Below are 20858 nucleotides of genomic sequence, written 5' to 3' on the forward strand. Positions count from 1 at the left end.
AGAATAGAATTCTAGAGTTTCCTCATTTATTAGGAAGAAATCTTTGGAAGATGGGTACATCTGTGCTTTACCGCTTTACCCAGGCAACCAATTGATTTCAATGGGTACCGTGTAATGCTTTATATACCCTCTGGAGGCGCTGCAGGAAAAGTTTCCTTACAGAATTCCAGCAGAAGGATGATCTTGTTGTCCCTTCTAAAAAAACAAAAAAAATTTAAAGGGACACTCCATTTTTGAGAGCTTTAGGATGTATATCAGAAAACTTTCTATAGATGTCCTTGGCCGTTCTACTTATAGGCCTGCTTTGCACAATGCCGTCTCAAATCTATATTCTCTTTTGTGTATTTTGGCAATTGAACTTGGAAAGTGTTTGGTTTTTTTTTTTCTAGTTACTCTCAATGGAATCCATTGGGAAATAGATACCTCAGATAAAGCTGTTCAGGATTACAGACTGTATCCGGCATGGCCATTGGTTTTTCATTTTCTCCCCCCCAAAATTTTTTATAACCTTTTTCTTAAAAACCAGTTGATAAAGCTACAGCGCTGATTGGCGTTCCCTCAGACGCTTGTTCCTGGAGGAGGGATGGCATACACCTGTGACATTAGACACTTACTTGAGGCCTGTGAGGTCCTATGCGTGTGCTGTTTGTTCTTAGTGCTTTCTTGTATATGTTGGTTGGTACATATAGGGTTTAGTGTATTACAGTCTCTGCACTACTATACTTGGAGCAATGTGTTTGCAACGCCTTTGGCTTCTATAAACTAATCGTGGCTTTCATGGATAACCGTGTACTTGCTTAGTCGTTGATTCCCAGGCCGTAGACCTTTATGTCACTTTATGGCATGTTTTAGAAACCATGTTGGTGTGGGTCCTTGGATGGTGACAACCGAGGTTCTGGTAATGATTGACATATCTCATAGGAAAGCCTCTCTAAAAGGGTTGTCCAGGTTAAGAAAAACATGGCTGCCTTCTTGCGTCAATAGCGCCACAACTTTCCATTGGTTGTGCCTGGTATTACAGCTCAAGTGAGTATGGCTTTCAACCTGTTTTGAGGAAAGCGGACATGTTTTTTTTCTTTTCTTTCCTTTGTATAACCACTTTAATGTTGACTGGTCTCTTGGATAGGGAAGCATGTCTTCTAATAACTGAATAAGCATTCACCTCTTTAGATCACTGGGAAATAGACAAGGCACCAGGCACAGATGAGGCCTCGGGCGGCCATGTTGTATCTTGGCTGTAACACTCCGAATGTGATGCATTGAGTTCAGTTCAGTGGAAGTAAAGGGGAAGCAATGACTGGAGTATATTCTGGTTTACAACGACTACTGAATAGACGATAAATGCTAAAGTGGTAGAAATCCGACCACGGGGCCCTCTACCATGTCTGGTCTAACCCAGGTCCTTGTCCAAAAATGTGATGTGTTGTAGAAAGGTGTCAAAAATGTTAATCAGTTGGGGTCTGAGTGTTCCGACAATAGGGAGAGAAGCTTGTGGTGGAGCGCTTCTATCCACATTCTCTATGCCTGTAACTGGGACAGCCCCATTGACTTCTATGTCCCGGGGCACAGAGCCTGGAGAGAACACACTCACTGCAAACTTCTCCCAGCTCCTTTTAGAAATCCATCTGGGTCTGAACACAATGGGGGAGATTTCTCAAACATGGTGTAAAGTGAAACTGGCTCAGTTGCCCCTAGCAACCAATCAGAATTCACCTTTTATTTTCCAAAGAGCCTGTGAGGAATGAAAGGTGGAATCTGATTGGTTGCTAGGGGCAACTGAGCCAGTTTCACTTTACACCATGTTTGAGAAATCTCCCCCTATGACTCCGTCTGTTTCATTCACATTTCATGGGTTTAAACATGGCCACTTTCTTACAAAAAAACACCTCTCCTGTCCTCAGTTTGGGTGGAGGGGGTTTGCAGTTGAATTGTAATACCACACACAGCCTGAGGACAGGGGTGGCGCTGATTTGGCAAGTAAGTAGCTAAACTTTTTCAAATCCTGATTGGTAGGATTTCCACTAGAGATGAGCAAATCGCTGATCTCAACAAAGCAAAGCATTTTGTTGGATCAGCGCTCTGCTCATCAAGCCCTTTCAGCGCTGATCCCCTCCCTTCCACTTCTCCCCGGATGCCGGGAAAAGCTGGATCCAAACCTGGGAAACTTCTTTCAGGGTCCCAGGATTAGATCCATTTTTTCCCAGCACCCGAGGTAAAACGAGCGGTAGGGAGTGGAGCAGCGCTGAAAGGCCACGGGCTTGATGAGCAGAGCGCTAAAAGGCCACAGGCTTGATGAGCAAAGTGCTGATCAAATAAAGCGCTTTGCTTTGTTGAGATCTGCGATTGATTCATCTCTAATCTCCACCAATCTAGCATTTATCACCTATCCAGTGGATAAGCACTCATTGCAGTAGGCCCAGATATCACTTTAAATACGGGTACAATGTGCCTGTTTAGCCTTTCGCATTGTTTACTATATAGGAGTAGTAATTGCTGTCTGTGCTGTGAGTTGACCATTGCGTTTTCATATTAAAAAGTCCCAACCTGCTCCACTCTTACGATAACGCTACGTTTTGGTTTCCTCTTTTCTTCTGTTGAGATGTGTACATATATATATTTTTCTATTTTTCTGAATCATATTTTATTTACTTTGATATATTGTGTTTTTTGTTTTGTTTTTTTTCTATCACCGTGGTGGTCAGGAAAACAATGTAACGTGGGCAAACCAAGTGCCCGCCAAGTATAATACTCTCCATGGCTCCCTATCTTCATCCTCTTTTTTTTTTTTTTTTTCCTTTTAAGCCGGTAGCATTTCTGAAGCCGCAAATTAACAAAAAATAAAATAAAAACATAAAAAAAAAAATCTTTTTAAAGTTACACATTGAATTGTGCATTTATTTTTTATATCTTTACTGTAAGTAGTTTTTGAAATCGTTCTTTTAAGATGCCTCCACTGCTCTACCACGAATTCGACTATCCAGGAAAAAAAAACAACTTGAAAAGATGGTAGCGTAGAAGCGATCGGCGCACATATAGAGAGTCTAGTTTCGATGATCTAACCCCCAAATAGTTCACAGATTCACACGGTATAAACTGAGCGTCTTCTGTATTTTTGACTTGATATGACCACATTAATATTATAACTATATAGTGTACGAGGTGTGTGGGATTATTATGTTTTTTTGCCTTTTTTGGGTCTTTTTGAATTTTTTTTTAAGTGTAATTCATCCGCACTTATATATATATCTATTTTTTTAAAACGGTCAGTCCCACGTAAGATATAAATAGTGAGACTGATGTGATGTCGGTGATACTTAGTAGGAAATACAATTTTTTTTTATGTTTTTTTTTTTTTTTTTTTTATTCTTGTAAATGTACTGTACATTCGAAAGTTTGTGTATTATTATTATTATTGTTATATATATTATTTTACATCCACCTTCAGTGTACTTTGTATATAGATGGGCGGCTAGTTACAAGCACAACCTCAGATTTGACTTTTTTTGTTTTTAAGACGTGACGCTTCTTCGAAGGATCGTCTGCCGCGTTTTTAAGACTGTGACCTCAAGATTAATGTCGCCGCAGTGAAACTCATTGCTGTCAATTGGTTCTCTCAGGTCAGGTCGATTCATGTTATTATACTGGAATAAAGAGATTGACGTGCATCCGCCATGTTATTTTTGGTATTTTAGAGGGGGGGGGGGTTGGGGGTCATAAAATAAAAAGGCACTTTATTCCAAATAGTCACGTGTTCGATGCTGGATGTGTTTCATAAACTTCTATGGAGATTGCACTTTAATGCTTGTAGCCATTTCATCTCTCGTCTACAGATAGCCAACAGTTTGTATAGGAAAACTGAGCAAATCGTCATGTTAAGTGCTTTAAATATATGGCATTTATGATCAAAGTTTACGTATCGAGACTGAAAAAAAAAAACAAAAAACGGTTGTTAGCGAGTCTTAAGTGGGACTGACCAATTTCTACTGTATATAGAAGGAAGTATTACACTAGTCATTTTAGAGGATCCCTGTACCACTTTAGTTATCACTGAATGTCTGTGCATATACATTTTGTACATGGAAATTGCATTGCCTATATACCTTTTTTTTTTGTTCTTATTTTTTTGGTTAATTTTTTTTTCTACTTTTAGGTTGTTGTTTTTTTTTCTGTTTCGTTTTCAATGTGTGTTTTAGCTGTTCAAATATTAACGAAGAAAAAAATGAGAAAGTGTTTTTTATGACATTCCGCTGATTTGAAAGTTTGCTTGTTGACTTCAATAAAAAATTGTTCTGAATGTCCCATACCCCATGTGATTCATTAATTGTTTAATGATTTATTTTTCATTCTTAAAAAGGTACTCCGCTGATTTATCAAGTTATAAAGATTTGTAATTTAAAGTGTCACTGTCGTTTACATTTTTTTATTACATAAATCAATAGTTCAGGCGATTTTAAGAAACTCTGTAATTGGGGTTATTAGCCGAAAAATACATTGATATTATGAAAAAGCAGTTTGAAGCTCTCCCCCCTGTCTTCATGGTTTTCTATGGATAGGGGAGGGGTTGAGGGAGATGAGACACCAAAACAGGACAACAAAGAGTTAATTTACAGCTACATCACTGGGCTATCTCCTCTGAAGTCAGCACGGACCTCTCTGACCTCTGAATACCGCTTTCACACAGGTCCCGCTGTGTAATCCTTTGTTCTCTGCTCACTGCTGGCAAATAATCTCCCCCCTCCTCACTCCTCTCTCCATAGGTTACACAGGGCCCAACTAATGTCAAAGAGTTGAGATTTCCTGATAATGAGAAGTGAACGAGAGAGATGAGGGAGGGGGGGGGGGGGGGACCAGGGGAAAGTCAGTTTGAATGCAGATAATGGCATATTTGCCATCGCTTTTCGGCCTTTTGGCTAAGATCAAGTGTAGTATCTGTTCTTATCAGTTAAATATCTGATACGTGATCTGGGGACCATATATTAAATGGATTTTAGAACAGGGAGATGGAAAAAGAGCTTGCTCTGTCCTCTCCAGCATTGACCTGGTATTGCAGTGCCTCCAGGTTCAGTGAACCAAAAATTGCATATTTGCCTAATAAACCCGAATACAATGTTTCTTAAAATCGCCTGGACTATTGATTAGCGCCAAAAAAAAAAATTAAACAACAGTGACATTTTGATTCTATTTAAAAATCTCAAGTCTTTGTGTACTTATCAGCTGCTGCATGTCCTACAGGAAGTGGTGTATTTTTGTCCAGTCTGACACAGCGCTCTCTGCTGCCACCTCAGTCCATGGCAGGAGCTGTCCAGAGCAGCGTCAAATCCCCATAGAAAACCTCTCCTGCTCTGGACAATTCCTGACATGGACAGAGGTGGCAGCAGAGAGCACTGTGTCAGACTGGAAAGAATACAACACTTCCTGCCGGACATACAGCAGCTGATAAGTACTGGAAGACTTGAGATTTTTAAATAGTAAATTACGAAACTATGTTTCTGACACCAGTTGAGAGAAAGAAAAATAGCAGGAGTTCTTCTTTTAAAAAATTAGGAAAAAAAAAACAAAAACAAGGCTTTATAGGTCTTTAGGGTAACATAAGATGCCCTGGAGACAGGAGAATACACTTTTTAGATTGGTCCCAGGGATGTGGTTTTCTGCAAAGCTAGCAAATAAGGAAGTGAAACATAATGGGGGTTACCAGGACTTTCTGTTGAATATGGTTACAAGTGTACTGGTGTCAGGCTGAATCTGAAAGGCTTCTATATTTCTTTCTCTGCTAATGGAAAGAACTGAAGTGAAACAAAACACACAAAACCATTTGTTACATTACAGACAATAATACTACTATAGTCACAGCATGGTATTTTTGAAAAAAACAAAAAAAAAAACTAAATCTCCAGTCTTCCAGTACTTATCAGCTGCTGTATGTCCTGCAGGAAGGGGTGTATTCTTTCCAGTCTGACACAGTGCTCTCTGCTGCCACCTCTGTCCAAGTCAGGAACTGTCCAGAGCAGGCGCAAATCCTCATAGAAAATGTAATGGCCCAGAAAGGTATTTATTGTCAGGCGTCTGGAATTGTTTTGTTGCTATTGGCAACCTTAGACAGTCTGTATTAGGGCCTATGTATTTGCTGCTCTTCCTTAGCTCTCTTGTAGTGGTATTGTGTTCTGCTATATATTTATTCAATATGTTGTTGTGTATTAATTGCTAATGATACAAGTGTTGAGCTTGATCAGTGCTCCTCCCCTGCAACCTATCACACTCTAGTGATTGGCCAGGGGAAAGCTGGCTCCGCCCACCTTCTACCCAGAAGGGCTGTGTGGTCTCCTCAGTGACAGTTGGTAGTCTGGCATTGCCAGAGTCACATCTAACCTCCCTACGTCACCTCAGTAATCCTGTCAGACTCCATCTTCATCCCCCTAACCTGTTTCCAGTCAGCCATAAGGACTAATACTTGTCTTCAAAGTCTCAGCAGGACATCCTATGTATTTATTAGTGCCTGCTGTCGGATTGGTGAAGTGATAGAGGGTCTCCCATTCACCGTCCACATCTTCCTGGCTTCCAAATCAGTGGGTCCATGCGTCTTCCTCCTACATGATAGTGAGCATCGACAGCGTCAAGTCTCTTCAGTAACTTCAAGTACCTATTCACACGTATTCCTTATAAAGGCGGAAAGCTATAAAGTCTCTGGAACAGGTCTGTCTCTTTGAAATCCTATTTATCTACCAAGTCTAAGCTATAGTAACCAAGGTAACCCTCCCCCTGAAGCAAAGGACTCTGATCAAGCCAACAGTTTGCCGTCATCAAACTGGATTGTATATAGTTATCCTTCAAGTAAGCGGAGCGGTGGCGGCGGGGGTGGCGATCGGAGCGGCGGTGGCGGGGGGGGTGGCGATCGGAGTGGCTGTGGTGGGGGTGGCGATCGGAGCGGTGGCGGCTGGGGTGGCGATCGGAGCGGCAGCGGGGGGCCGATCGGAGCGGCGGGGGTGGTGATCGGGGCGGCGCAGGGGGCTGCGGATGAGCAGGGGGGCGGGCTGCGGGCCGGGCTGTGGGCGCGCGATCGCAAAACGGTCGCAAAACGATTTTTCCGTATTATATATCGTACCGTCTAAACGCTGATCGTTATAAAAAAAAATCGTTACTTCGAAATCGTTAATCGTACGATCGGGCCAATAATCGCCTCGTGTAAACTTAGCATTACACGTAGCGATGTGCGGTCGGCGCCTGATGATTTTAGGTCCAAACCTAAACCAACAATCAGCCGATAAACATTGTCATCAGCTGACCGTTGTCTCTATAAGGGTCCATTTACACAGAAAGATTTTCTGACTGATTATCTGCCAAAGATTTGAAGCCAAAGCCAGAAACAGACTATAAACAGAGATCAGCTCATAAAGGAAAGCCTGAGATGTCTCCTCTTCTCATATCTATTCCTGGCTTTGGCTTCAAATCTTTGGCAGATAATCTGTCAGCTAATCTTTCTGTGTAAATGGACCCTATTGCTGTATTTACACAGGCAGATTTATCTGACAGATTCTGGAAGCCAAAGCCAGGATTGGATTTTTAAAAAAGGAGAAATCTCAGTCTTTATGATGTTCCCTGTTTATAGCCTGTTCCTGGCTTTGGCTTTAAAAATCTGTCAGATAAATCTGCCTGTGTAAACGCACCGTTACACGGTGGGATAATCGTCCGTATTAGCCCAATTCAGCCGATTATCGCTCCGTGTAATATGGCCGTGCTGGTGCGGGAGCTGAAAGGCAAGGTGGCGGCCGATCAGATATTGATGATCTATCCTGCGGACAGGCGACCGATTTTAAAAACCAGGACAACCTGTTGAACTTCTAAAACTGCCTTGCCACCTAATATAAGCCATGCCTAGTCAGATGCCATTGTATGAAGACAGTCATTGTTCCACATTGGAATGTTATGAGCGATTCGTGCCGAGTGTAATAGAGCTGTCAATCACCCTGTGTGAACTATATATCCTCTGTCCTAGATAGGAGACCTGAAAGAGCCGCTGTAAATGTAAATCGCTTCCTCCAATCCTAGCTATGTGAGAAATCTGGTCGTGTAGCTAAAGGCATTGACACATTGGGAAACAAAGGTATCATTACACGTCATGTATTTAATTGAAGAGGTGACTATGCGGTCTATGGTCAATCTCCATTTTAAGGGATTGTCCATGAACAGAAAAAGTATAGCTACTTTTTTGCAAAACAGCGCCACCCCTGTTCTCAGGCAGTGTGTGGTATTACAATTCAGCTCTGTTGACTTTAAATGGTAGGATGTACTAGGACAGGGGGTAAGGAACCTTGGCTCTCCAGCTATTGCAAAACTACAACTCCCATCATGCCTGGACAGCCGAAGGCAGATGGCAGATCTAGGGGTCCGCTAAAGGCTCCAGGCTGCTGCTAATTGCTTATTATACTGTGGAGTGAGTGATCAGGTAGCAGAGCGCCCCCTTATAACACCTAGATGCCACAGTCTGTGTTGACTGTGACATCTAAGGGGTTAAATGGCCGGAAACAGAGTTATCTCCAGTTCTGGCTATTGATGGCGGGTGTCCCCTATCCTCAACATAACTAATCGCAGGGGTCGGACTGCCAGGACCCCAATAATCTCATGTGTGGGAATCCGATTGTCCCCCCAGATTGCAGTGGTGCTGCACACCTGTGAGTATAGGGGGTGACATCTAATGTTGAGACAATCCCTTTAAGGTCCAAATTGAACCTTAAAGGGTTCGGACTTCCAGGACCCCCAAAATTTTAAGTATGGGAATCCACTTGTCCCCCCCAGATTGGGGTGGTGGAGCACACTTGTGAATATAGGGGATGACGTCTAATGTTAAGACAATTCCTTTAAGGGCCAAGTCCTAGTTGCGCCTTAAAGAGTTCTGACTGCCAGGACCCCAACAATCTCAAGTGTGGGAACCCAATTGTCCCCCCTAAATTGGGGTGGCGGAGCACACCTGTGAGTATAGGGGATGTCATCTAATGTTGAGACAATCCCTTTAAGGTGCCCCAAATGCGGATTAAATCTATAAATGAGGGTGAATTATATTGTTTATAGAGCAATAATGGAAATATATTCATGCAGCTCTGTTTTTCCAGGGACTTGGGACAAAAGCAGGAAGTGACCATAGAAAATAAGGGCATTATAACCCAATGAGGGCTCAGAGATGCTCCCCCATGATGACAATGGCCGGAGCCTGAGAACAATTGGTTTCATTCTACAATAGACAGGGTGCACTATCTCGGCGGGAGGCAGGTGGCAGCACTCTCCAGGCTCGCTCTCCCGGGCTTGTCTATCTGCCGCCTCCTCTCGTTGGTTCAGAAGCATCTATATAAATAGCGGAGGGAGGCTGAGGAGATGAGACAGGGGAGCTGCGCCACGTGTGCACGGTAGGTGGGCGGGGCCGTGACGTCAGCCGGGGATGCTGCTGTCAGCTGAGTCCGGGGTGGGATGAAGAAGAATCCCCAGCAGCAGCGGCGGTATAACGGGGGATGTGTGTGCGGGACACGTCATCTCCTGCCGGGACCGGGCACTGCACTGCTAGCTGTAGGAGCGGATCCTCCTCTGTATGACCATTGCGTCCTGTACGAGGTATAAACGTCACGGGTAGAACTGTGATATATATATGCAGTATCCCCTCTATATACCACATGTATGCAGCATCCCCTCTGTATATACCATATGTATGTAGCATCCCCTCTATATACCATATGCGTGTAGCATCTCCTCTGTATACCATGTGTGTGTAGCATCCCCTCTGTATACCATATGTATGTAGCATCTCCTCTGTATACCATATGTATGCAGCATCCCCTCTGTATACCATATGTATGTAGCATCTCCTCTGTATACCATATGTATGTAGCATCTCCTCTGTATACTATGTGTGTGTAGCATCCCCTCTGTATACCATATGTATGTAGCATCCCCTCTGTATACCATATGTATGTAGCATCCCCTCTATATACCACATGTATGCAGTATCCCCTCTGTATACCATATGTGTGTAGCATCTCCTCTGTATACCATGTGTGTGTAGCATCCCCTCTGTATACCATATGTGTGTAGCATCTCCTCTGTATACCATGTGTGTGTAGCATCTCCTCTGTATACCATATGTGTGTGTAGCATCTCCTCTGTATACCATATGTGTGTGTAGCATCTCCTCTGTATACCATATGTGTGTGTAGCATCTCCTCTGTATACCATATGTGTGTGTAGCATCTCCTCTGTATACCATATGTGTGTGTAGCATCTCCTCTGTATACCATATGTGTGTGTAGCATCTCCTCTGTATACCATATGTGTGTGTAGCATCTCCTCTGTATACCATATGTGTGTGTAGCATCTCCTCTGTAAACCATATGTGTGTGTAGCATCTCCTCTGTAAACCATATGTGTGTGTAGCATCTCCTCTGTAATACCATCCCTGATGGTGTATGGGATGTTATCCTGTATACATGTGTAGCATCTCCTCTGTATATCACATCTGTAAAACAAGACAAATCAGAATAACCCATGGGTGCCAGAATATTTAAATGAAACCATGTCTTCCCTTTTTACTCCCTACCTCGGGGTCACACATCATGTCCAGTCTAGAGTGCATAAAGCGGCCAGAACTTCACATTGAATTAACTTCCTCTCAAAAAAAAAAAGTTAAAGGGGTTATCCAGTGCTACAAAAACATGGCCGCTTTCTTTCAGAGGCAACACAACGCTTGTCTCCAGGTCAGGTGAGGTTTGCAACTCCATTCACTTCAATGGAACTGAGCAGCAAAACCCCACCCAAGCTGGAGACAAGAGTGGGGCTGTCTCTGGAAGAAAGTGGCCATGTTTTTGTAGCGCTGGATAATCCCTTTAAAAGTAAATCCCCCACCTCCTGTCTGCATGTCATTCCTATGTCCTCCTGGCCCCTTCCAGCCTCTTGGGCCGCTCTCCCGGACGGATACAGTGGTAGACTTGTCTTACTGGATAGAATACAATACTGGGAAGGTGGCCGGTTTCGGTTGGCTGTAGAGCCCAGTCTGCACAAAGGGTTTTTGTATTGCCTTAAAGGGAAGGTGTCATTAGAAAATGACTTATTGTTTAAATAAAGTTTTCATGTTAAGCATATTCTTAAAGAATTTTTGGTGACTTTTTTTTTTTTTTTTTTCTTTTCCATTTTTATATTATAAAATAATTCTGATATCATGCAGTTAGTTTTAGCCCCAGTGGGGAGAATAAGTTGAGACTTCCTGTTTGTGGTGATAAGAGGAGGATGCTGTAAAGTGATCTGTACAGCATTGCAGCATCATGTAACATCGGAGACATTAGCAGCTCCCTGTGGGATGACCTTTCCAAAGGTCACAGAGTGCGCTCAGTAATGTTTCACCTTTTATCTCAAGGGGACAGCGTCTGTTTATTGTCGTCTATGTCCATGGGTCTTGCTGTAAAGCATGTCATTAAATGCCTTTAAGAACAGTCCAGTTAATATGGCTGCCCCCAAAACATTGTACAAAAAGTGAAAGTCAGAAAATAGAAACAGATTAGAATAAAAGAACAAGTTTTATTATCTCACTCTAATCTGAAAGAGAATATTTAGGTGATACATTTCCTTTAAATAGATTTTTTTAACTAGTTGACAGCTCCAGTCCTCAGGATTATATACCGCTCTGGACTGCAGCAGAAGCTCGATAGTTAAAGGGGTTGTATGGGATTTTATGGTTTGAAGTGGATAAAAAACAAAACTATTGAACTCTGTAGTTCTCTTTGTGGAAAATCCCTTATTTTTGCCACCACTCCAGTCCTGGTGGAGATGGTGTCATGTACATCATACATATGACCCCTACAGCAGGTCCCCAGCCTGGGTGGTCTAGTACAGCACATGCTAGCAACACAGCCGAGGCCACTGATTGGCTGCGGCAGTCACATGAATGTCATAGTTTCAGGACTGAGGGGTGTAGCCATTTTTTTAAAGCAACTGTACCATCAGGTACATTGCTTTTATTTTATTTTTTTTATATGAATAGACTGGTGCTGGTGCTAGGACACCGGTGGAGCTGCATCACAGGGGAGGGCAGATCATCACACTCGGGGCTGGTGGGCCTGTCTCCAGCGCTTCAGTCCGGGACCCGGTAATAGACTGGCACCATGTGTGGGAACCAGGTAGCAGTTCAAGAAAAGGACCAAGCCACCAGCATCCTGGCGCCAGCACTGGTCTATTCATATAAAAATAATAAAGCAATATACCTGATGGTACATTCGCTTTAAAGAGAAGCTACGGAATCCTGACAGAACACCCGTCGCGGATTCCGCAGCTCGCAGACTGTGGCAGCCATGTGCATCTCTGCTCCTCCCATAGACTCCATTCTATGGTCTGCAAGATTCCGTCATCCGCCCGAAGAATGAGCGGGTTCATTCTCCGGGAGGACGGCGTAATCTGGCAATCCACAGAATGAAGCCTATGGAAGCAGCAGAGGCACATGACTGAAAGAGTCTGCGAGCTGCGGAATCCATGACTGGTGTTCTGTCGGGATTCCGTAGTGTGCACATACCCTTAGTAGGTTAGCAGTATTGAACATGCTGATCTGTCCCTTTAGTACATGGGGTGCCCCCAGTGTCCTGATCTGCCCTTGGCTGGCTGCCCCCTCCTAATGAATACCAGCAGAGTGGGTGGGGCAGATTGGTGCAGCCTGGGTCTGTAGCCCCGCCCAGAGGGCACCAGTGCACCGCTTTATCTTGCATTGACAACAGGCAAACCTCCCTAAGCAGATTATCCTCAAATAGGGGACTTATTTTGGGGGAGACTGTCATGTGGCTAGTATGACATGGTAGTCTACCTTCTGGAGGTTATGTGCTCCACTACTGCCTCTGCTCCAGTGTCGCACTATGGTGTTGCACCCTGGGAGGAAGTCTAGTAGTTCTCTAAGGACTGATTTACTAGTTTTGACACTTAGAACATACCGCACAAGGGTGGGAGATGGGTCAGTCTCCAGGTGTGTGCAGCATCCTCACCTGCGGGCCATACCGGGACTCTCCTGGGGAGAGAGATCTGCAGTCAGGAGACTGGTGTGTAACCTAAATACCTCTCATAAGATTGTGAGAGAGTAATCCTGTTTATCAGGACGGCTTAACTCTCCGTCATTGTCTCCGGTTGGAGGAGCCAGTCACAGGGCAGGTTGGACTTCGTCCTGTCTGGTAATATTGTCTTCCGATTGATCAGTACTATACATCCTGATCTTCATAGAAACAATATGGCCCTTGTGTACAGAGGAGTCATTGAGAGATGGTGAAACAGCTGTGGACTGGATTATGTACTTGTTGCTTATCTTTTAGGGATCAACCTTCACACAAAGATGGACAAAAGGATCCTGGAAGGGTTTGCAGCGGAATTCTTTATCCGGGTGCTGCTCCTGGGGATATTCCTGTAAGTCCTTCTATATGATCTATTAAGCCCCTACTTCTGCAGCCCCTGCAGTTCCCCACACAAACATTGGTGGCAGCAGAGTACCCCTCTGGCTATGATCGCACAATGAAAAATTTGCCCCTATTTTTACATTAGGGGAACATAGCCTTTAGGTTAATGATCTGCTGCACAACTGATTCAATGATTATCGAGTAGAGAGTATATGGGGGGGGGTTAAGGAGATGGTGTATATGGGGAATATAGAGTATAGTTGGTTGCTAGGGGCTTATAGATATGTATATATGAAAGAGAATGACTATAATATACTAAATATATGGAGAGAGTACAATTGCCTTATATATTTGTAGTGGTCTGCTCTTTTTTATGATGGACCTGGTTAAAGGGAACCTGTTAGGCTAGTAATGCCTCCTCTAAAGGGCAACATAACTAACATACCGGCACTAGTAACAAAGTGTAGAGAACAGTGCCTGTCGCTGTATTCTGCTGCCCCTGGCGATGGGTTCCCTTTAAGTCCACAAATTCTACCCGCCTGCAATCCTCAAGAAGAGTTCATAAGCTTCCTGCATATACATACGATTTGTTCAGAAGTATGTGCACCTCCTGAGCTTGTCACCTACATGAGCCAATTGTTTATCCCAGCCAAAAAACAGTGTGTATAAAGTCAGTATACGCTTCACTATGGCCCATACTGCTACCAGTACTTCTCTACGGAGATCACATGCCTTATGTTATGTCTCTGGTTACAAAGGGTTAAGAAGCCTGATTAACTGTTGGTCATTTTGGCCGTATACATTGATCTCTATAGTAAAAGTATATTGGCGTTACAGATTATCAGGGTTTTGGCACAATTGGATGCTGAATTAGTGGAATTTCATTAGAGAATCTTTTGTCTATAGGATAACAGAAATGATGCATCCTTTCCAGCGAGTAATCCAGCCCGAGGAGCTGTGGCTGTACAGGAATCCCTATGTCCACTCTGATCGGGTGCCCACCAACAGCATGTTTGTAAGTGTCTGCCGCTTTAAAAACCTCTGTCTGAGCCTTAGTTGGAACCCCACCGTTCTATTACCACCTGGAGCCAAACTGGAAATTGAATCAACATTGCAAATTAAGTTGAAAATCTCTTCTAGTTCTAGTTCTGGTTCTATCTCACAACCTATGTAGATCAATGCATCTCCATGGTAACAGACAACAATTACACCAGCTGTGTAGTCTGACCCCACAGCCATGCCGCCTACTTCATGCAGAGCACAGATAACTGCCCTTACAGAAGTGCCACAAATAAAACATTGTATTCTGTATAAACTGTGTATCTTTTCCTTGCTGTATTGTTATTACTGTAACATCTAATGTGCTGTGTCTTTTTGTCTTGTTTGTTTTTCCCACCCTCCTACTCTAGCTGATTTCCATTTTGACCCCTATCACCGTTGTGGTTTTAGCCCGTTTTTGCCGCCGAGCAGATCTTGCGGATTCCAGGGAAGCTATATTCGGTAAAAATCTTAAGTATTTGTATTTCAAGCAATAACTCTAAAGAAGCCTTATACTTAAAGGATAATTTCGGCTAATATAGTTATACTTGTAGGGTTCATGAGGTAAAACATTTTTGCAAATACATTCATTTATGAAACTTGTCTCCTTTTCCTGATATGTTGCTGCCCATGGTGAGACTTAACAATTCTTTCCATACGTATCTATTCAGTCACCTTCCCCCACATCTGAGCTGCTGCTTTCTTCTGAAGACACAGAAAACTGAGCTTTTCTCGTCTCCCCCTCCTCCCCTCTCCCTTCTGAGACAGGTGATGTAAGAGTCCCTGGCAGGCTTTATCTGCAACTCTATAGCTTATTTGTAATGCTGAGAAAGCTATTCTGAAGTCAAATCGCTGATGAATTTATTGTAATTCTCCCAGCATTACAAAGTTACAGATACAGCCAGACAGAGACTTGTTTACATCAGCTGTCTCAAAAGGGAGGGGGAGACAGAGCGAAAACCTCACACAGATTTTTGTGTTTTAAGCAAAAAGCAGCAGCTGAGAACTAGGGGAATGAGACAGAGTAGATAATAAGTATGGAAAGAATTGTTAGTCACACCATGGGCAGCAACATATCAAAAGTTGTTTGCGAGGAACACGGTTGTCTTATTATATAAATGGCCGCTAAGGGTATAAACCCACACACCGTATACACAGCAAATGTCATGGTGAAGATTTGATGCTGTGTTCAGTTATTGAGATCTAATCTGCTGCGTATTGCAGTAGTAAATATGCTGCATATACGGTGTGTGGGTTTATACTCTAATAATGATTCTGATCATTAGCGGCAGGGCCGGCGTCGGCACCCGGCATACTCGGGCAAGTGCCGGGGCCCACAGTGCCTCAAGGGGGCCCCCCAGCACTTGCCCACACAATCTCTTCCCCTCTCACTGTACACACACACACACACACACAGACGCACTGTGTGCAGGTGGTGCTGTACTGTGAGCGCACACATCATTACCTGAGGCTGTGGGGGGAGGGGAGATGACCCGGGCGCAGGGATGAGGGGGGTGCTGGTGAGCCACTGAAGTCATATTGTGGCTCCTCCAGGCCTCTCTATGCGTCGGACCAGAGGAGAGGGGGGCGGGGCTCACTGCACGGCAGCCTGTAGAGGCCAACAGCAGGTCAGGGCCCAGCTGCCTGCCTCCTCCAGATGTATTCCTGGGTCTCCTGACCTCCACAGCGGCCCAGGGCAGAGGGAGATGAGACAGGTGACAGGATTGCTGCCTGACAGATACGGAGGTGAGTGTATGCTGTGACTGGGTATAGATGCATATGTGTGTAAGTCTGTATGCTAGTGGTGTGTGTGTCTTGTCTGCCTGTGTGTGCTGGGAGTAGGAAGGTTTAAGGGTCATCTCTGGATTATCTGCTACAGTGGATTTATTGCAGATTTCCCCCTTTACTTTCCATGGGGGAGTCACAATATGCAATAAATCCACTGTTATATTACAATTTTTTTCTGTTAAAATGTCTTGCAGGACTTTGTAGGGCAGCAACTTCTGCACCTGCATATCTATCTCTCCATTTAGTGTAGGTGATCAGCAGTGTATTATAATAAGTATATAATACACTGCTGTATACCTACACAGAATGGAGATATTATCCTCCTGTATGAGTGTATATCTCTCTCCATTCTGTGTAGGTATACAGCAGTGTATAATATACTTATTATCCTCCTGTATGAGTGTGTATATAATGCACTGCTGATCACCTACACCAGGCATATCCAAACTTTTTTCGAAGAGTGCCAAATTTGATGAAGTGAACATGTGCGAGGGCCGACCATTTTACATGCTACATGCTATATGCTTTATAACACAGGCAGATAATAGCAAGCTGGATACCTGGGGGGTCGTAAAAGTTCGGAACGCGGGCCGCAAATGGCCCTCCGGCCTGACTTTGGACATGCCTGACCTACACAGAATGGAGAGATAGAGACCCTTATGTGATGCCACATGATTTGCTATACAAAGGGGCCCGCTGAGGCTCTGTCGCCCAAGAGCCCTCCAAAACCTGGAGCCGGCCCTGATTAGCGGCCATCTATATAACAAGACTCTTTCCTGAAGTAGCCTTAAAGTGAATGTACCATTAGTACATTCGCTTAAACTTTTGCCCATGGATAGAACGTCCTGATGCGAGGAAGCCAGTGCTGCAGTCCTCGCATCACTGGAGGCGGCCCGGCCTGTCCCTAGCGGGAGGAACCCCCTCTATGACGTGGCTCCATCCAAATCATCAATCGTGCTTCACCCCCGGCCGGTGCTCAGGAACTGTGCCGTACGCGGGAATCCAGCCGCGGTTCAAAAAAAGGACCCGCCACTGGCTTCCCCGTGCCGCTCTGTCCGTGGGCAAAAGTTAAAGTACTGATGGTAGTTTTGCTTTAAATTGTATTACACATCAGTCTCCTATAGTTGTGTTGGTTCCTTAGTGAAGTTTTTCCCATGTAGTTATGTTGTGGTTTCCTTTCTCTTGCAGCTGCCAGCCTCTCGCTTGGTCTGAATGGCATCTTCACCAACACTATAAAACTTCTAGTTGGAAGGTAAGCTACATGTGCTGAGGGTACCATCCCTTTATATAAATCAAGAGATTTTCACAGGGGCCTCTTATGGCTTTTACATAACCCTTCCAATAATTCTGGTTGCCATGAATATTTATAGAGTTTTGGGGTTATAGGGAAAGGCAAACAGGTTTATATTGGAAACATTTTTTTCCATTTTCTTTCATTTATCCAAAAAGTGAAGGAAAGCAGAGCTGCATTACCCAACACAGCCGATACATAAGAGTGGCGCTGTTTCAGCGCACAAAACTATTTTATAGACTCTTTAACCATTAAACCCCTCTACAGGTCTCTGAAGTTCCATTCCACTTGTTTTTTTTTTTCTCTTAGGCCTCGTCCAGACTTCTTGTTCCGCTGTTTTCCAGATGGTCGAGAGTCACCAGGGCTGGAATGTACGGGAGACCCGGAAGTGGTGATTGAAGGAAGGAAAAGCTTTCCCAGCGGCCATTCCTCATGTGAGTAGAACCCGTCCTACCACTGTATATAAAATGTTGGTACCTCTAGCGCCCCCATAAGAGATCAGATGGATACAGCAGGTAGGAAATTAGGTTTCCTTTCAGTGAATTGGCACAGACGTGTCTGGTAGCTGCTTAGCATTCCTCCTTCTTACAGTATAGACTCATTCTACAGTTACATATAAGGCGTAGTCTCTCCATGTCAATGCTTGACACCTTTAAGAAGCCTTAAAACATGACTGGGAATTTACAGGGGTTATCTGGGGAGCAAAAAACTTATGAATTAAAGGGGTTATCCAGCGCTACAAAAACATGGCCAGTTTCCTCCTCTCTTGTCTCCAGTTTGGGTGGGGTTTTGAAACTCCGTTCCATTGAAGTAAATGGAGCTTAATTGCAAACCACCTGAACTGGAGACAAGAGAGGGGGAAAAGTGGGCATGTTTTTGTAGCGCTGGATAACCTTTTAAGCCTTCTGATAGGTGTACATGGTGGGCCTATATCCTGATCACTGTGTGGATATGCAAAAGAAGAGCCCGTGGAGCCTCATCAAAGAGTCTCGAAACACAGAACCAACCAGATATCCCTCCGGGAAGGACCCAGCCAAGGGGTGTCTCCTGTAAGGAAACCACCATATTAAGTATCCCTATTAGTCAATGTAATGACAAGGTTAAAGCCAAGGTCGGGTATCCATCCACATACAGCTGTTTTGGAGTGTTGCCCCTCATCAGTGTGGAGCAGGATTCTGGCTAGGTGGGAGCAATGCCTAGTAGAGCCATAAGAGAAACAGATCGCTGATCTCAGGGAGACCAGCCAAAAGATAACACTGCCGGCTGCCTCCTGCCTGGAGTGATATCTGGCTAGTCCTGTGTTTCTAGACATCACTCCAGGCAGGACGCAGCCGACAGTGTTATCTTTTGGCTGGTCTCACTGAGATCAGTGATCTGTTTCTCTTATGGCTCTACTAGGCATTGCTCCAACCTAGCCAGAATCCTGCTCCACACTGATGAGGGGCAACACCCCGAAACAGCTGTATGTGGATGGATACCTGGTCTTGGCTTTAACCTTGTCATTACATTGACTAATAGGGCCACTTAATATGGTGGTTTTGGTGGTTTCCTTACAGGAGCCGCCTCATGGGTGGGTCCTTCCCGGAGGGATATCTGGTTAGTCCTGTGTTTCGAGACTCTTTGAGGCTCCATGGGCTCTTCTTTAGCATATTCATGTTTCCCCATGCACCTAGGATTTCACTTCATTGAGCGCTTTGACCGGCAGCTGGCAGTGTTATCTTTTGGCTGGTCCCCCTGAAATCAGCGATCTGTTTCTCTTATGATCACTGTGTGTAGGCATGGCTTGCTGTGACATTATGCAGCTGTAAGATCGTGCAGGTATTGGCCCTCAGGTGTGGGCTTGCATGTGATGGTTGGGATGCACGCCTGCCCCCCTCCATGTCTTGAAGTCTTTTGCTCTGGAAAGCTGCTTTGCATATCCTTGTGACCTGTAAGTCTGCATGTGCCTCTATAATGCTGACATTAGTCTCTTACTGGCATCTATTCCTGCAGTTGCCTTTGCAGGGCTGGGCTTCACAGCTCTCTATATAGCCGGGAAGCTTGGGAGCTTTTCCCCCACTGGTCGTGGACATTCCTGGAGATTGTGCAGTTTTCTGTTTCCTCTGCTGTGTGCCACCTCCATTGCTCTGTCCCGGACATGTGACTACAAGCACCACTGGCAAGGTAAGAATAGAACATAGGCTTAAAGGGGTGCTCCAGGAAATGAATATAAATTATATGATATATTATAATATATATAATTTTCCTTTTTTCAAATCACATTTGTACCAGAAAGTTTTATAAAGATTTGTTAATTCAATGTAAAAAATCTCCAGTCTTCTAGTACTTATCAGCTGCTGCATGTCCTGCAGGACTGGTGGTTTCTTTCAAGTCTGACAGTGTTCTCTGCTGCCACCTCTGTCCATTGTCAGGAACTGTCCAGACCAGTATCAAAATCCCAAAGGAAACCTCTTCCTGGCATGGACAGAGATATCGGCAGAGAGCGCTGTGTCAGACTGGAAAGAATACACCACTTGCTGCAGGACATACAGCAGCAGATAAGTACTGGAACACTAGAGATTTTTAAATAAAAGTAAATGACAAATCTATATAACATTCTGATTTGAACAATAATAAATCCTTTTTCTAGGATTTACCTTTAAGTGCCTGCATGGCTACCATATCTCCTTATTATGTATGTTATGGTTCAACGTCCTGCACCTTTCTTATGTGTCACTGGTCTCCTATTCTTGCAGACGTGGTGGTTGGCGCCATTATCGGATTCTTCTTCGCTTACCTCTGCTACAGACAATATTACCCTCCATTAACAGACCGAGACTGTCACCAGCCGTACCGGAACAAGGCGCGGGTCTCTGGGGCTCAGGAGAGGAAGCTGAGTACTGCCGGCTACAGTCTGGATGTATAGAGGAGAATTCATTTCTTATTTATTGACTGTCCTCTGCTCCTAGTAATGGGCACTGCGGCAGCATTGTGAAGTAAGGACGGCTTCTTTCTCAGGAGCAAATCTTACTTTAGCTGTGTGATGCACTTGAAGGAAATGTTCTGCTATAGATACTATAGCAAAACCTGATCATTGCAATGGCTTCTACATAGTAGAGGTAGGTGCTGTGTGAATGACTGACTGAAATCCACAGATCACACATTGCTGGATTTAAAGGGGTTGTCCACTCTAGACAACCTGATATTATATGCCCTATTGGGGCAGGTTAAAGGGGGACCTTGTCCCCTACTTATGTATCCTTATTGAGGGGTTCGCTCCGTCTCTGGTAGCTGCTCCTATCCTGTATGTCTTTACAGGGAAACTTTGCTGCCTGGTTTAAAGGGAACAAATACAGAGGCAT

The 20858-nt window shown here is 44.2% G+C and overlaps 2 protein-coding genes and 1 non-coding gene across 6 annotated transcripts in view; all 3 read left to right on the forward strand.

Annotated features, from left to right (window-relative positions):
• Nucleotides 1-4890: 4890 nt before the first annotated feature.
• Nucleotides 4891-5075, forward strand: LOC138781846 (U2 spliceosomal RNA). Its single transcript, XR_011361564.1, has one exon. It is a non-coding gene; the product is annotated as a U2 spliceosomal RNA (small nuclear RNA).
• A 1544-nt stretch (nucleotides 5076-6619) lies between these two features.
• PLPP5 (phospholipid phosphatase 5) lies at nucleotides 6620-20642 on the forward strand. Of its 4 annotated transcripts, none has more exons than XM_069945162.1 (8): nucleotides 6620-6690; nucleotides 13320-13410; nucleotides 14307-14415; nucleotides 14810-14900; nucleotides 17415-17478; nucleotides 17827-17951; nucleotides 19510-19680; nucleotides 20253-20642. In XM_069945162.1, the coding sequence occupies exons 2-8, from the start codon at nucleotides 13340-13342 to the stop codon at nucleotides 20420-20422; spliced, it is 801 nt and encodes a 266-aa protein (XP_069801263.1). In that variant the 5' UTR covers nucleotides 6620-6690; nucleotides 13320-13339; the 3' UTR covers nucleotides 20423-20642. The 4 variants fall into 4 exon arrangements, with proteins under 4 accessions (XP_069801263.1, XP_069801272.1, XP_069801281.1 ...); XM_069945171.1 differs by lacking the exon at nucleotides 6620-6690 and adding an exon at nucleotides 7741-8098; XM_069945180.1 differs by lacking the exon at nucleotides 6620-6690 and adding an exon at nucleotides 9337-9395.
• The window catches only part of DDHD2 (DDHD domain containing 2), a 50624-nt gene continuing 50212 nt past the window's right edge, over nucleotides 20447-20858 (forward strand). Inside the window, exon 1 of the mRNA XM_069945134.1 lies at nucleotides 20447-20492. The gene's annotated coding sequence lies outside the window, so the exon portion shown is untranslated. The remainder of the gene's footprint in view (nucleotides 20493-20858) is intronic.

The sequence above is a fragment of the Dendropsophus ebraccatus genome, chromosome 1 (assembly GCF_027789765.1).
Source record: "Dendropsophus ebraccatus isolate aDenEbr1 chromosome 1, aDenEbr1.pat, whole genome shotgun sequence".
In the NCBI taxonomy this organism is placed as follows: Eukaryota; Metazoa; Chordata; class Amphibia; order Anura; family Hylidae; genus Dendropsophus; species Dendropsophus ebraccatus.